We start from the raw sequence: 14,182 nt of genomic DNA, 5'->3' as shown, positions 1-14,182 counted from the left end.
CAGAAGTGGTGCATTGAGGTAGTGGCATTAGTCTTACTCTTAGACTTAAAGGAGCAGATAAAAAAGTGTCCTTGAACTAGGGAGAGAGCTTTGTTGATATTAGCCATTTTTTTTCCCATTCTAATAAAAAATAAAATGGGCTCCCTAATTTGTATCTTATGGCACCTTCTGTGTGCTTGGTATACTATCTCACTCAGCACAAAGCTATCAAAGAGCTTTTAGCTGTTGTATATTGAGAAGAGTTCCAAGATATGTATATATGTAAACTACCCTTAATTACGAAAGGGTTAGGCTTGAAAGCAGCAACTCTTTTAGTTGCCACTGCAAAAATTAGTAGTTTCTGCCTTCTCCACATGAATTGTGATCCTTTCCTCTCTTGGAGGCTGACATGGGCATGCCATGGCTATGAATTTTGGGATGTCATCCCCTGGCATCAGCACAGGCAAGCTCTCAGCATAATTCTTCTTCATCATCTGTTTACGACAAAATCCAATCTCATTAATCTTCTCTCAATACATATTACATATGCACACACATGAGATGTATTATAATCATACATTTTTACATGAGGGATCAGCTATATTTTATTTAAATCTAATCTTGATTGTTTAATTTAATTGTATGGTTAAGATTTAATACATAACTACTTAAATTTTAAAGTTCTTTTAGGAAACTGATAAAAACAAGTGATTAAATTTTTAAATAATAGCATGTATGTATGGCTTTTGAGAGTAAGTAAAAGAAATGATTACTTACCACAACAGGAAAAACTGGTTTCTGGGGAGAGGAAGTGATGTCTGCTTGTATCTGAGCTTGTCCCAAAGATTGAGGGATAATAGCCTCAGAATATCGAAACAAAGATTGGAGTTTGTTCCAATGTAAGCAACAACAAAAGAAGCCACAAATGAACAATAAACAAACAAAGAGAAGGGCTAAACCCAAAGGAAATCCAATTGATACACGGCTTGCTGCTGTGTCTTGAAGCTCCATTTCTCTACTCTACTAGTGTTTGAATCTCTTCTCATATCACTTGAATGAGTGAAATTAAGGGATATTTAAATTAGAATTAATGTGGCACCTTTACTTTAGTTTAGGTGGTTGATGGTGGGGTGTACTTTCTAGTGGGTGGACTCACACTTTGGAGTGTGACAATTTTATTATTGAGGTTGACATGAGTAATATATATATATATATAGTATTGAGTGAGTGAGGGCACTTTTCATTTCGTACGGTTCTATACTTCTGCTTATGAAAAGAGCAATGAAATTTATGTTGAAGGAACGATTACAATCTTGATTATAAATGTTCTTGATTTTACAAAATTGATTTGTTAAAGAAAAGTAGTTAATCCCTTTTTTGTGAAAGGTTCTTTTTTTTTTTTTAAATTTCAACTCGAACTTTTGTTCTAGTCCTTTTCTAGACTACCCATACAAGTCACACTTATATATATCAAGATTCCAATTCAACTTCTAAAAGGGTTAGGGATCTTATTACAAAGAATTTCACAATCCTCGAGCTGTTTATGTGCACGTTCATGATCTAATTTTGCCTCCAAAATGGCTATTTCCCTTTCACGCAATTGTGAGGCAAAAAGAAAAAAAAAAGGTTTATTTTTCAAACCTATCATGCTCCATTTCTTTATTACAATATGTTGCACTACTAAGGAATTTTTCCAACTTAAGCATTAAAATGCTTTTGCCGATACCTACATCTCACTCCCCTTTACTAAGAGAAGCCACCATTGTCGAAGAAGCTTAGATGAGGAAGCAAGAAAAAAGAAGGAAATTTTATCTCGAAACAAGCAAGTCTCATACATAGTCTTGTTTATATTAAAAAACCAAGGATCATAAAAAGTTAACAAAAGTAACTTTGGAAGATCAAACCCCTTTTGAGTTGTGCAAACACAACCAAACATGTCATTGCATGTCAAACATTTCTCATAATTAAATTACATGCATTTCATTATTATTTTCTTGAAAGTTTTAGACTAATTGAATTATTATTTTTATTATTAATTTATAATAAACTAGAGAACATTTCTTAGGAATATTTGTTGACTTGTATTGAATTCAGCAAACTATGAATGGTACTTTTAAATATCATTGTGAAACTCTTTTTAGTGATTTTATGTAAGGGCAGGTATCTTAATGTAATGGACAAACTTGCCTTAATGGTGAAGTTTCTAGAATATTGGGGTCTACAAGGATCAAAGATGGACCAAACACATTCATGGAATTAAGTGTGCCCCGTAAATGGGGTACTCACAGTCAAAAATAGATCCAAATCCACTCCTTAAAGAAAAGCAAAAAAGTTGAATTGATGTTATTATATATATCTTTGTCGAGGAGATTATTGTTTGTTATTTTATTGTCATTATACGTCCATCATATTTGTCTTTCAAATATTACTTATCTTAACATAATGCTTATTAGGTTATGAAAAGTTATATATCTCTTAACTATGATAAATCAAAAAAATAATTTCTGCTAACTATTTTATTTTTCTTTTTATACAAAACAAATGCACTTTTACGCTATGATCGTTTTGTAGTAACTTTTTATTACAAAGAGTGGTTAGTCTTTTCACCCAAAAAAAAAAAAAAGAAAGAAAGAAAAAAGAAAAAAAGGAGTGGTTAGTCTTGAAATTTTTATTATCTAAACTTCTAATAATATTGTCACACTTATGAAAATAGTGATATTACCTTAATCTAGATAAGTTACGTATTTAAAATGATTTTTTGGATTAAAAGTATTCTGTTAGAATAAACTATAATCTTGTTTGAGTTAGAATTTTGGGATCATTCACGTTATGACGTGACCAATTCTTTTAGTTATAATTTTTTATATATAAAATTAAATTTTAAAATTTTATCTAGAAAATCATATATATATATATATATATATATATATATATATTTATATTATTTTCTAAATTAAATCTGATAGATGTATATAAGAATAAACAAATTAATTTGCTATCAAATAAAATATGTTTAATACATCACACTCGAATAACTGTAGCAAAATTATCTGTCACATATGGTACATAGTTTTGAAACATCAATAAAATTTAGTTAGAAATTACCAAAGTTTTAAAAATAATTATTGAAAAATAAAGTTATAAAAAATGAATTACACTATCATAAATTATACTAACTCTTATAATCTTTAATAATTTTTATTACCTAATTTTATCTCAAAACCTACTGTGAAATTAAAGTTCTTATTATATACCTCATATTTACAAAGATTTATATTAATATATAATCGTTTAATACTCCATTAATATATCAAATTGATATTATATGAATTTTAAAACATATAAAATATGTTTTAATTTTGATAAAATTTAATATAAATAATTAAGATAATATATAAATTTATCAACTAAATTAATAAAGTTACATTTTACATAAGAATTCGTAATTTATGACAGTATAAGCTGATCCCTTTTTCTAAATTTATTCGTAACAAAAAATTCCTTATTAATTTTAGTATTAAAAGAATAATAATAGGAATACTAATTAATTGATTTTAACCCCAAGATATTTTCAAAAACTATGCAATATTTTTCTATGCAAAAGTAAGTGAATAAATTGACCATAATGATTATTTTCTTCATCCAAGGTGTTAATAAATTTAGATAATTTATATGAAATTTTAAATTTAAGCCTCACTGTCAAATTAAAACACACATGAAAATATAAATGATGGATTCAATTAGATGTCTCACAGAATAGAAGTGTTTTCGTTTTCGATTACTTTTGTTTTTTCATCTAAAAGAAAACAAAGTTGGAATGGGCAATGAATAAGCTTTTGACACTGCTGCATCATCTTCTATTTATTAGCCTTTTGATAAAAAGGTATTGTAAATGAAAAAGCTATTGTATTTGATTAACTAAAAGACTTAACACAAGTCATCTTTTTTAACTTAAAAACCACATGTTTGCATAGAAAAATTAGTTATTAGTTTGCTAGTTAACTATAAATACATTTTTACCCAATAATTTTACTTACACACAGATACAAATACAATTATTAGTATATTAAATTTATGTTAATATATTATTATATATTAAATTTTACTCTCTCTTTTCCTCCAAAACTCATTTGCTGAACAACCATTAGTTTATTGTTTATTTATGGCTAATTTAAAATCTCATTCCAAATAAAAAAATGATGTATCTTCTGTTCAATTCAATAATTCATGAACAACCAATTAACTGCAATTGTATTATTCAATTGATGCAACAAGTGAAGCTTTTTCCACCATAATGGAACACAAGCAAAGTTGTTTATCAGATTTTTGTGGGTACAATAACATTACAATAATTAAAAAATTATTTATGTAGCATTGTTCGAACATTCTGGTTAGACTTAACTCCATCTAGGTACACATTTTTTGATTAATAATTATTTAATAAAATTTTATTATATAAAGACATGTACCATTAATCATAATATTTATTAGAATAATCTAAAAATATGTTTTGATACGTTATATTATAAAAATTATCAAATTAAATTAAAAATATAAAATTGTAAATACAGTTAAAACTGAAATGTCGTATGGACTTTGGATAACTATTTTCATAAAATTTCACAAAAACTCTCAAATTTTCACTTACGCTACGTTTGTTTTAATCGAAATTGAAAGGGTTGGAATAGAGTCTTTAATTTGACTAAAAAAATTGAAAAATGAAATGAACTTTTTTAGTGGGCCCCACGTTAAAACATTTTACTTCCATTTGAGCATGAAATGGAGCGATATTGTTTATTAATTATTAAGAAAATAAAAATAGTATTTTATAAAAAAATAAAATTAATAACTTTATATCAACATAAATATAAATAATAAAAAAAAATCAAATTTTAAAATATTAAAAATTGTTAGATCATTTACTTATTTATTTATATTTTTTTTACTCATTCAATCAAATAAAAAAATAGTTTTTGCTATTTTACATTTCATCTTATTTTTATCATTATTTTTACTCAAATTTCTTATTTACATATTTTTTATTCAATTTTTTTCCATTAAAAAACTAACATAACTTTTGAAGGTAGCTTTCCCAATTATTGTGGCTACGTACCCTACCATTGCCACGATGAGATGTGTGGCGTATTAGTGTTAAGCACGGTTGCTTATAAAGCTTTCACTATCAACAAACAAAATTGTTTTCTTTTACCATTACAAGTTCACAATGGATACTTTTTTTAATTATGCGTATAAAAAATTAATATATGATATTATATATAATATATTAATAATTAATAATTAATATTATATTCTACTAAAAAATACACAAACTTATATAAGAACCAATAAAATAGTTTCCATTAAAGATGACCTATATATGTTGCTAAACATGCAAGAATGATAGTTAAGAGAAAAGGAAAAGACATTAAATTATTGTACAAAAGATTTAGAAAATTCAAACGACAAAAGACTAATTAATGGGAAATGAAAAGGGACAAATTCGTAATAAAATTAATTATTTCTATATTATTCTTCAATACTCTTATGTCATTATTTTAAAAGGAAAATGAATCTTGACGATTAAGGTTTTAACTATTGATACTTTTCATATAAGGGTATAAATGATCCCCTTAAAGCTATAATAAGAATATTGACTAAATTTTGCATTAACATATATTATAATATATATTTTTCCTTTCATCATTTTTAAAGAATTGATTCTAAATTTTTAGAGTGTCTTTCTAGCGTCCAATTTGTACTTTTTGTTCTTGATTCTCGACAATGAATGAGTATATGTTCCTAAACCCTACTTTGAAAGACAATTGGGTGATTGTGAACGTGTTGGTTTGTACTTTAAAAAAAAAAAAACTAGAAATGGGTTTTAAAAATTATAACAATTAAAATAATCCTTTGAAAGATATAAAATATTAAAAAAACTTATGTTAGTGTTTTTCTATAAATTAAAAATAACACCTTCCAAGAAGGAACTAATAAATGTCATTAGTTATTTAATTGACGAGATCAATAGATAAATAGAAATATGGTAAGATAAAAATATTGTTGTAAAAAACAGAGTCTTGAATCGTAAGTAAACTATATTTTACGAAAATTAAAATTTGAATTAAATTAAAGTATTATAAATTATACTTCAAAAATTAATAATTAATGTGCGCACATTGAATCTATTTATTTCATGTTTTATATATATATATAAAAGGTAAGATCTTCTTATACTAGTGTAAGTTTAAAACCTCTTATACTAAATATAAATTTTTTATTTAACTTACATATCTAACAGGTTATAATTTATTACTTCACTGACCGTTAAATGTAAGTTAAAAATGAAATGTTTAGATTGGGTGTAATAGTTTTTATACTTATACTAATATAAAAAGATCTTTACTCTATATGTATATATAATTTTTTAATATATATTTTAAAACACACAATAACAATAGATATAATAATTTTTATTAAAAATTAAAATATCATAAAATTCAATATATTAATACTATTAAATATTATGATTTTTAATAAAAAAATATTTATTCATTTTTTATTATATACCTTTAAATACACATTAAAATATTATAAAATAAAATTGCTTTTTCTGTGGGCTCTATCGAAAGGGGCAAGAGCACTTATTAGGTCTAGGTCAACATCCAAATTGGAACTCCCATGTGGAAAGCAAAATAATTTTGAACCAAACTTTATCAAAATCAAATTGCCACATGTAAAGAGGTTCGTTACTATGCTTTTTTTTTTTTGTATTAGTGCATTCCATAATCAGAGAAAGGAGAACCACCACCCCAAGAAAGAGACCCTCCCTTTGTAAGTATGCTTTAGATTCTTGAAGATATTACATAAAGTACTCGACATTTGACAAGATATATTTTTGAAAAATGTGTAAATATGTTATTTTTTGCTATGATAATTATTGATCAACTTTTCTCATCGAGATGCATAACGTTGATCATCAGTTGATTTATAAAATTTTAACCAAATGGTATCTTGATTGTGTTAAAGTGTCGATTTTGTGACAAGTGAATATTAATAATCACGTATAATCAAGGAAGTGTATTAAATTATAATTTTAAAGGACTTTTTTAGTTAAAAAAAGTTTTACAAATTTTAAAAGACTTTGCAAGATTTTCATGATTTCTAAGATTTTGCAGGATTCTGCAAGACTTTAAAATCAGAATTTTAATAAATTATGTAAGACTTTTAAGTTAGGATTTTAATAGATTCTGCGAGATTTTGTGGACTTTGTAGAATTTTGTAGATTTTTTATATAAAGAGTTCAAGATTTTTTTCATACATTTAAATTTAAAAAAAGTTAAAAATTAAAATAAAAAAAAACAACAATGTCTAAATAAATAATAATAATAATAATTTCCCATAATATCATGTCCTCCTAAATAGCATTCACCTACATATCCATAACTATATTAGTCTTCCAAACATTAACTTCTTGCTTTTACTCTTGAGTTTGAAAAATTGGCTCAAAATTATGATTTTAATTAACAGGTAATGTTGAAAATGAAGGTTCGTCCATTGATTCAAGTAAAAATTCATCAGAACGACATTTCTTGCGAAGAAAGTTATGTAGTACTACACATGCTAACACAAGTTCTACTTATGTCTTAAATAAAAATGAAAGTACTGACTTAAAAATTGTGAACATTGATTTAAAAATATTAAATATTTTTTAGATCACATTCCTTAAAGACACATGACTAAGATTTAATAATTCTTTCTCATTTTTAAGGTTATTACCCCAACCTACAAAATCTTATAGATAATATCTTACACCTCAAAATGGAACTAAAAATTGGTGTCAATTAAAAAATTCACAATTCACCAAAAAATATTTACTTAATTACATATGCAATAATAATAATAATAATAATAATAATATTAATAATAATATTATTATTATCATCATCATCATCATCATCATTTAAAAAATAAGCACTTACCTTAGAGCTACTTTAAGTCCAATTCTCCTTTTTATAACATCATTTAGTAGCTTAGAATCATGAGCCAAACCCTCCCACCCACTAAGAACGTACATGAATTCCAAATCAAAATTACAAGCAGCTAATATATTTTGTGATATCTTTTTATGCAATTATGAAACTGCTTACATCTTGCCCCCTTATCATTACTAGAACATGTATCCCGTCAATAGCTCCAATGCAATCCTAAAATTTAGCATATATAACACTTCATCATATGAAAAATATAATTATAGTAGTGCCAAATTTAATTATAATTTTTATGATAAGATAATTAGTACATACCTTTAAAAAAATTACAACTTAAAAGCTGAAATTTCAAACATTTTTTTGTTATATATGAGCAGTAGTATAATATTATTAGTAAAAAAAAATAATTGGAGAAGACAAGAGCATAAAAAAAATAGAGATGAAAAACTCACTTGAAAAGTCATTTTAAATAATCATTCAAAATCTGATGAGTTTGAATGTGATTGTTTTATGAAATTGGTATTTATAGATACTACTAAAAAGTCCTTCAAAATTTATCTAATAGAACAATTTTTTCAAATCCTTATATTTTTTAATACAAATAAATTATTTTTAAATTGTAAAAACTCTCAAATGAATATCAATAGATGTTAATGAACTCTTTAAAAAATCTTAAAAATTCAAATTAAATACTACTAGATTGTTTTTAATTGATATAAAATTTTAATTAAATATCAATAAACTTTTTTACTTTAAAAAAAATTATTAAAATTTTATAAAATCCTAAACCAATACATCTCCTAAGTATATGTGAACAGTGTGTGTTACTTGTACTTAGATAGATTTCTAACGGCTACTTGGAACCAATTTAATTATAACTTATTATAAAAAGATAGGTCGCTTTTGCTGATTAAAACAAAAAAAAAAAAAGTTTTATTTCTATCTTCTCTTTAATGTGTCTTAAGACTCATAATTGTTGTTCTGAATAGTTGTATAATGTTTCATCTAAACTTAACAGAGAAAATTAGAAATGTCGTATCTGATTATAAAATATCGAAGGCACCCAAATCAATATTAAGATAATAAAGATGCTCATCAAATTTAACCAAAAACAATTTTTAAAAGAGGTATGTATGTACCTTTCTTTCCATTTTTTAATTTGGTGCTTGAAATTCATGCATGCTCCGTAATGATTGTTCATATTGTTTATGTTACAATTTAATTTTAAAGTATCATTAATGTAAATATTTATACACTATTATTTATGTAAATATGTTACACTATGACTAAATTGTACCCTCTTTTGTTATTTTTACAAGAACCTTTAAGATTTTTTTTCAATTAGTTATTTATTTAATATTATTTATAAAATTTTAAAAATATATATTATTTTTTTACATACTTATCTTTTATTGTTGAATCTTTCTAACTTTTTAATAATTAATATAATACTTTATCAAAAATAAAATTAAAATATTGTAATTAATTTTAGAAAACCAATACATTAATCGCTTTCAATAACTTTTTTAATACGTGTGATTTAATTAATAAATCTTATAAAAATGATTAGAATGAATATAGTAACACAAAGTTAATACATGGAAGAAGTGTTAGTATTAACAACAACAAAATAGAGAAGTAAATTTTTTATTATCGAATCAATTAATACAGTCGTTACTTGATTTTGGTGCTAATTAAAGAAGAGAGAGAGCTAAAAGAAGACAATAATGTAGCTAAGAAAAGCAAGATATGGAGACAGGCCCATGTTGAAGAGATTAATAATAAACTAAATGATTAGTCAAATCTAGGTAGTTTGTCTGGTGACTCATGCGAGAGTATTTCTGAAATAACAGTCATTAATTTGATTCCTAACTAGGGTTTTTTGTTTTAACTCAAAATATCAAATTTTTTGGGGGATAGCAAAGACTATGTAAAATGAATAGTGGGATATTGTGTTACTATATGATTTCTAAATCTTATAATTGTCTTAAATGGGCTCTTAAGTGACAAGTCTAGCTGAATTCAAGAAATAGATTTACATCTAAGGCATATATAAACCCATGATCATTACTGATTAATTGTCCTAGTAACATTGACAATGAACAAACTAATGCAAATAACCATTTGAAACATGCCAATGAGCATCGCTGATACTTAATTGGATTTTATATGACAATATACAAATAACTAAGTATTTAGGATAATACTTGTTATAAGTTTAGTCGTTAATTAATAGGAATTAGATAAACTATAATGTTGTCTACAATTTCTTCTCCTTATGTTTACGCAAATGTAACTTTTATTTTTTAAATTCTAAACTAAGAGACTTTAGAAATGTTAAATCAAAGCTTTCAAGGTACTTTAGATTAATATCTTTTCTCTCTATTAACGTGTTCAAGTAAAGGAAAGAAAATAAGAAGAGAATAGTAAAGATAGAATTTGACAATTTTAATTAGGGTAATAAAAGAGAAGAGTATGATAAATAAAATAGTTAATTTAAAAATAATATTCTTTTTAAAGAAATTACACATAAAAATAAAGAAAATAAAAATTAAAAAAGTCAGATCGTTTTAATTGGGATGATCAAAGAAAAGAGCACCGTTAACAAAATGATTAGGTTAAAGAGTTAATACTATTTTTCAGAATATATAATATATATAAAATAAAAAAAATTAGAAGAATTATAACCCTTTTTAAAAAAGAGAAAGTAATAATATGATAGTTGATAAAATATAAGATAAATATAAAATCTAGAAAGTGAAAAAATTGAAGTTATTTAAATTATTCATAAGAGACAATCCTTTCTAACCTAGAAGTAGCAAGGAAAAAAAAATATAAGCCCTTCAAAAGTTTCTAAAATCTATCATTTCTCTTCCCAATCTCTAAAAATTACCACATATCAAACATAAAATTTTTCTTCATGCATCTCCTAAAGTGGGAATATATCTTAAGGCTCAAAGTTGCTCTAAGCATCTTTTTAGTGAATGAGAAAAGAGTTACGTTACAAAGATGCATGCATGTGCTGTGAAATACTATTTCTGGTTCTTTTTATAAGAAAAAAAAAGATTAAATTTTTAAGACTAAAAAAAATAATTAATTCATTTATATTTTTTATAAATATAAATTTTATTATAAAAATATCTATAATATTAAATGTTGTAATTAATAATTTATACAATTAATAATATTAATAAAAGAAATGTATAAAAGAAATTTAATAATTAATATTTTTTGAATTTATTATTATTTTTTATAATAAAAATTAAAAAATACTTCATTTTATTTTTTATAAAAAGGACTAAAAAGAGTATATTATTGTAGGTATATATTATGGTTTATTCTGACTGGCAAGGCAAGTGTTCGGGTCCTTCATTTCTACATAGCTACATTCAACTAAACGTACCATGAAGTCATCATCATTACCTTTTCAACAAATCTCCATTACTAAACGATTCTTCATCCAAATATTTTCTGTATGTTTGTATATATTCAGGTGATTTTTTCCCTTACAACCAAAGGGTCCTATACTTCTGGAATATTACAATGGAAAGATCTGAATTTTTTGGACTCTTGGTGGCTTTATTTGGCATGAAATTTGAGATTATTTGGATGTCTCACACTGGCTAAATATAAAATCAAAGTGCTATTTACAAAACTTGAATTCTAATTTAACTTTTAAGAGTGAGTTGCACTAGGCGTTATTTGAAGGAGTTTGTGAACCACTTAAAAAAATAGTTTGTGATTTTTATAAATATATTTTAACTTATTTCAATATACTTTTCAACATAGTTTATTAAAACAAGTTATTTTTAACTTATCTTAATAAAATTTATAACATAAATTATTATTTAAAAAAAAACTGATTGAAGAAATGTTTTTCTCATGCAGTATTAGAGTATATTTAATCTTAATATCCAGCAGATGCAAAAATTCAGTTTTGGAAACTCAAGCCCGAACTGTTTCTGCTAGAGATTAGAGCAGATGGGGCCATTTCATTGGTCATATTGAAAAGATTCTCACCAAATATAGTATGGGCAAGGCAACGGTAGTTCTAATAAGAGCAATCTTTAGAGAAAAACAATTCGAACAAAAGAATGATTGGATAAGACAGTGATTATAGTACAAGCAAAATACAAAGGGTATTCATATTATATTCTCTGATTCCAAGTATTCTTTTTAATTTATTCCTCGATCTGGTGCTAGCTTGGTGGTTGGATGTATTCATGTTAATTTCTTTAATATATTGCAGAACGTGAACATGGGTTAACTATATACGGAAGGGTATTGGAAATAATATGCAACCCTCTCACACAAAAGACCTATTTGGAGTTAGCAGTAAAGTTTATAGTATAGTGAGTTAAGTGTTTGTTTTGGGTGTCTTGGTTTTGTTAATTTGTTTCTGGATCGATTAAAAGATTTATGTTGGTTTCTAATTTCTACTAGTTTCTGGGTCCCTTGATAATTATTTTTTTTTGGAAACTTCCCATGTAGATTTTTAGAACGTTTTCTGCTTATATATGGTTGTTATCAAACTTAGTAAAAATTGTCCAATGGTAAATTGAAGCACAATCTAATTCTGACCCTTTGCAAAGAACTTTAATTTGTATGTTGCAAATGATACGCTGAACTTGGCTATTAGTTGTTGGAATGCTCGTGAACCCAAAAGGAAAAGAGAATAAAGCTTCTAGAAACATCTAAAAGTGAGGGAATTGCCATAAAGGCTATAAAATGAATTGATTTTTAAGGATAGAGACAATGTTTTAGTGTCCATTTAATTTAAAGTTCAGTGGAACTCATTTCGATTAAGAAGATTAAAATATGCATACAAATTAATTCAAATAACGTATTTTTATTAAAACATATAATTAATTTTGTAACTTTAAAATAAGCATTCTCTTCATAAATGATGGTATATATGTTGATGATTTGGTGGAGTGGATGGATGGTGACTTTTTATTTATTTTATGCAATAGAAGACGACTTTTGAATTCCAATCAGCAGTATGGTAAAGGTACATTGTATACTTAATTATTATATGGTTTAAAATCCATTACTAAAGCAAGATTGGTGAATTGCAGTTGAAAACAAAATTGAAAAAAGACAAGACTTAAACTTAAAAAATTGTCATTTATGAACACTTGTGAATCTTAGATTGAGACAAGTATACATTGCTGTTACTTGCATCCAAGGAATGCAACTCCAAGGTTTTCATTTTCCAATAAGTGAAAAAAGTTCAATGACAACTCTAATTTATCAGTATCTATTATTTAATAATATTATTGTTAATTTCATTTCTAAACATTTGATTATTCAATGACAGATATTTAGATAATCACCAGAGGCGTCAAGCAAGGATTCTAATATCCTGCAATAATTCCAGTTTGTTCTATTTCTTCGTCCCTTCAAAATCTTAAGCCAGAGTTCCGCCACTCTTTTTGTTATAACTTTTTTATGCTTCTTGTTGGTTCATGAATTCAATTTGTTTTTATTAAAGAGCTATTTGATGCGTATTTAAATCAAGTTAATGGTTCTTTTTGTGTGTGTTAACTATGGAGAACCGCTGTTATTTTTATCTGCCTACACACATATTACTTCATTCTTTTTTCTTTTATTTCAACACCACTTTCTCACCTTAAGAAAAATAGCACAAAATGAAGAAACTTCGTAGCTTTTTTTCATCTTCTGTGTGATAATTATTTTTATGGTGCAGCTACTAATGCACTAATAATTAATCAGTTCTACTTGCGTATATCTGGTGATTTTTATTTTTCGTAATATTTTGATAACTTATTTTCGCATATAATTTATATTTGAGGTGTTGTTTAAAGAAAATGCTTGTTAAAAAATATTAAAACTATTAAACATTAATTATTTCTTTAAATAACTCGAATAATCACATACTAAATATTTTATCAACTGTCCTCCAATACTTTTTTTTATTAATAATAAAAATATTACATTCAGAATTATCGTTGTCACATCATTGTCTGTACTCTTAGCATACAAGTTATGCTAAGGAGAAACTGAAAAGGCATATCCTAAGGGAATAGAGACAAATTTTCGAACTTTACTTTCTCTGTTACATATTGGCTTGACCTTCCAAATGCATATTCTTAGTCCTGAGGGCAATATAACTAGGTGTCCATAACTTCTATTACATTCACCCACATAACATGTGTATATGATTATACATGATTTTTTATGTAGTAAAGGAT

At 25.4% G+C, this 14,182-nt stretch overlaps 1 protein-coding gene across 1 annotated transcript; it reads right to left on the bottom strand.

Moving 5' to 3' along the window:
• Positions 1-1,014, bottom strand: LOC113848111 (uncharacterized protein At5g65660-like). Its single transcript, XM_027477499.1, has 2 exons — positions 757-1,014; positions 1-473 (listed from the first exon to the last, which is right to left on the bottom strand). The coding sequence occupies exons 1-2, from the start codon at positions 988-990 to the stop codon at positions 312-314; spliced, it is 396 nt and encodes a 131-aa protein (XP_027333300.1). The 5' UTR covers positions 991-1,014; the 3' UTR covers positions 1-311.
• Between the last annotated feature and the right edge of the window lie 13,168 nt (positions 1,015-14,182).

The sequence above is a fragment of the Abrus precatorius genome, unplaced genomic scaffold (assembly GCF_003935025.1).
Source record: "Abrus precatorius isolate BTA unplaced genomic scaffold, Abrus_2018 Scaffold8, whole genome shotgun sequence".
NCBI lineage: Eukaryota > Viridiplantae > Streptophyta > Magnoliopsida > Fabales > Fabaceae > Abrus > Abrus precatorius.
The sequence above is the reverse complement of the archived record's forward strand: the minus strand, read 5'-3'. Positions and strand labels throughout refer to the sequence as shown.

Excerpts from the sequence above, each read along its gene's own strand:
- LOC113848111 (XM_027477499.1), bottom strand. The coding sequence starts at position 990 with ATGGAGCTTCAAGACACAGCAGCAAGCCGTGTATCAATTGGATTTCCT. Across the intron at positions 474-756 it reads AACCAGTTTTTCCTGTTGTG|ATGATGAAGAAGAATTATGC; the intron begins GTAAGTAATCAT and ends TGTCGTAAACAG.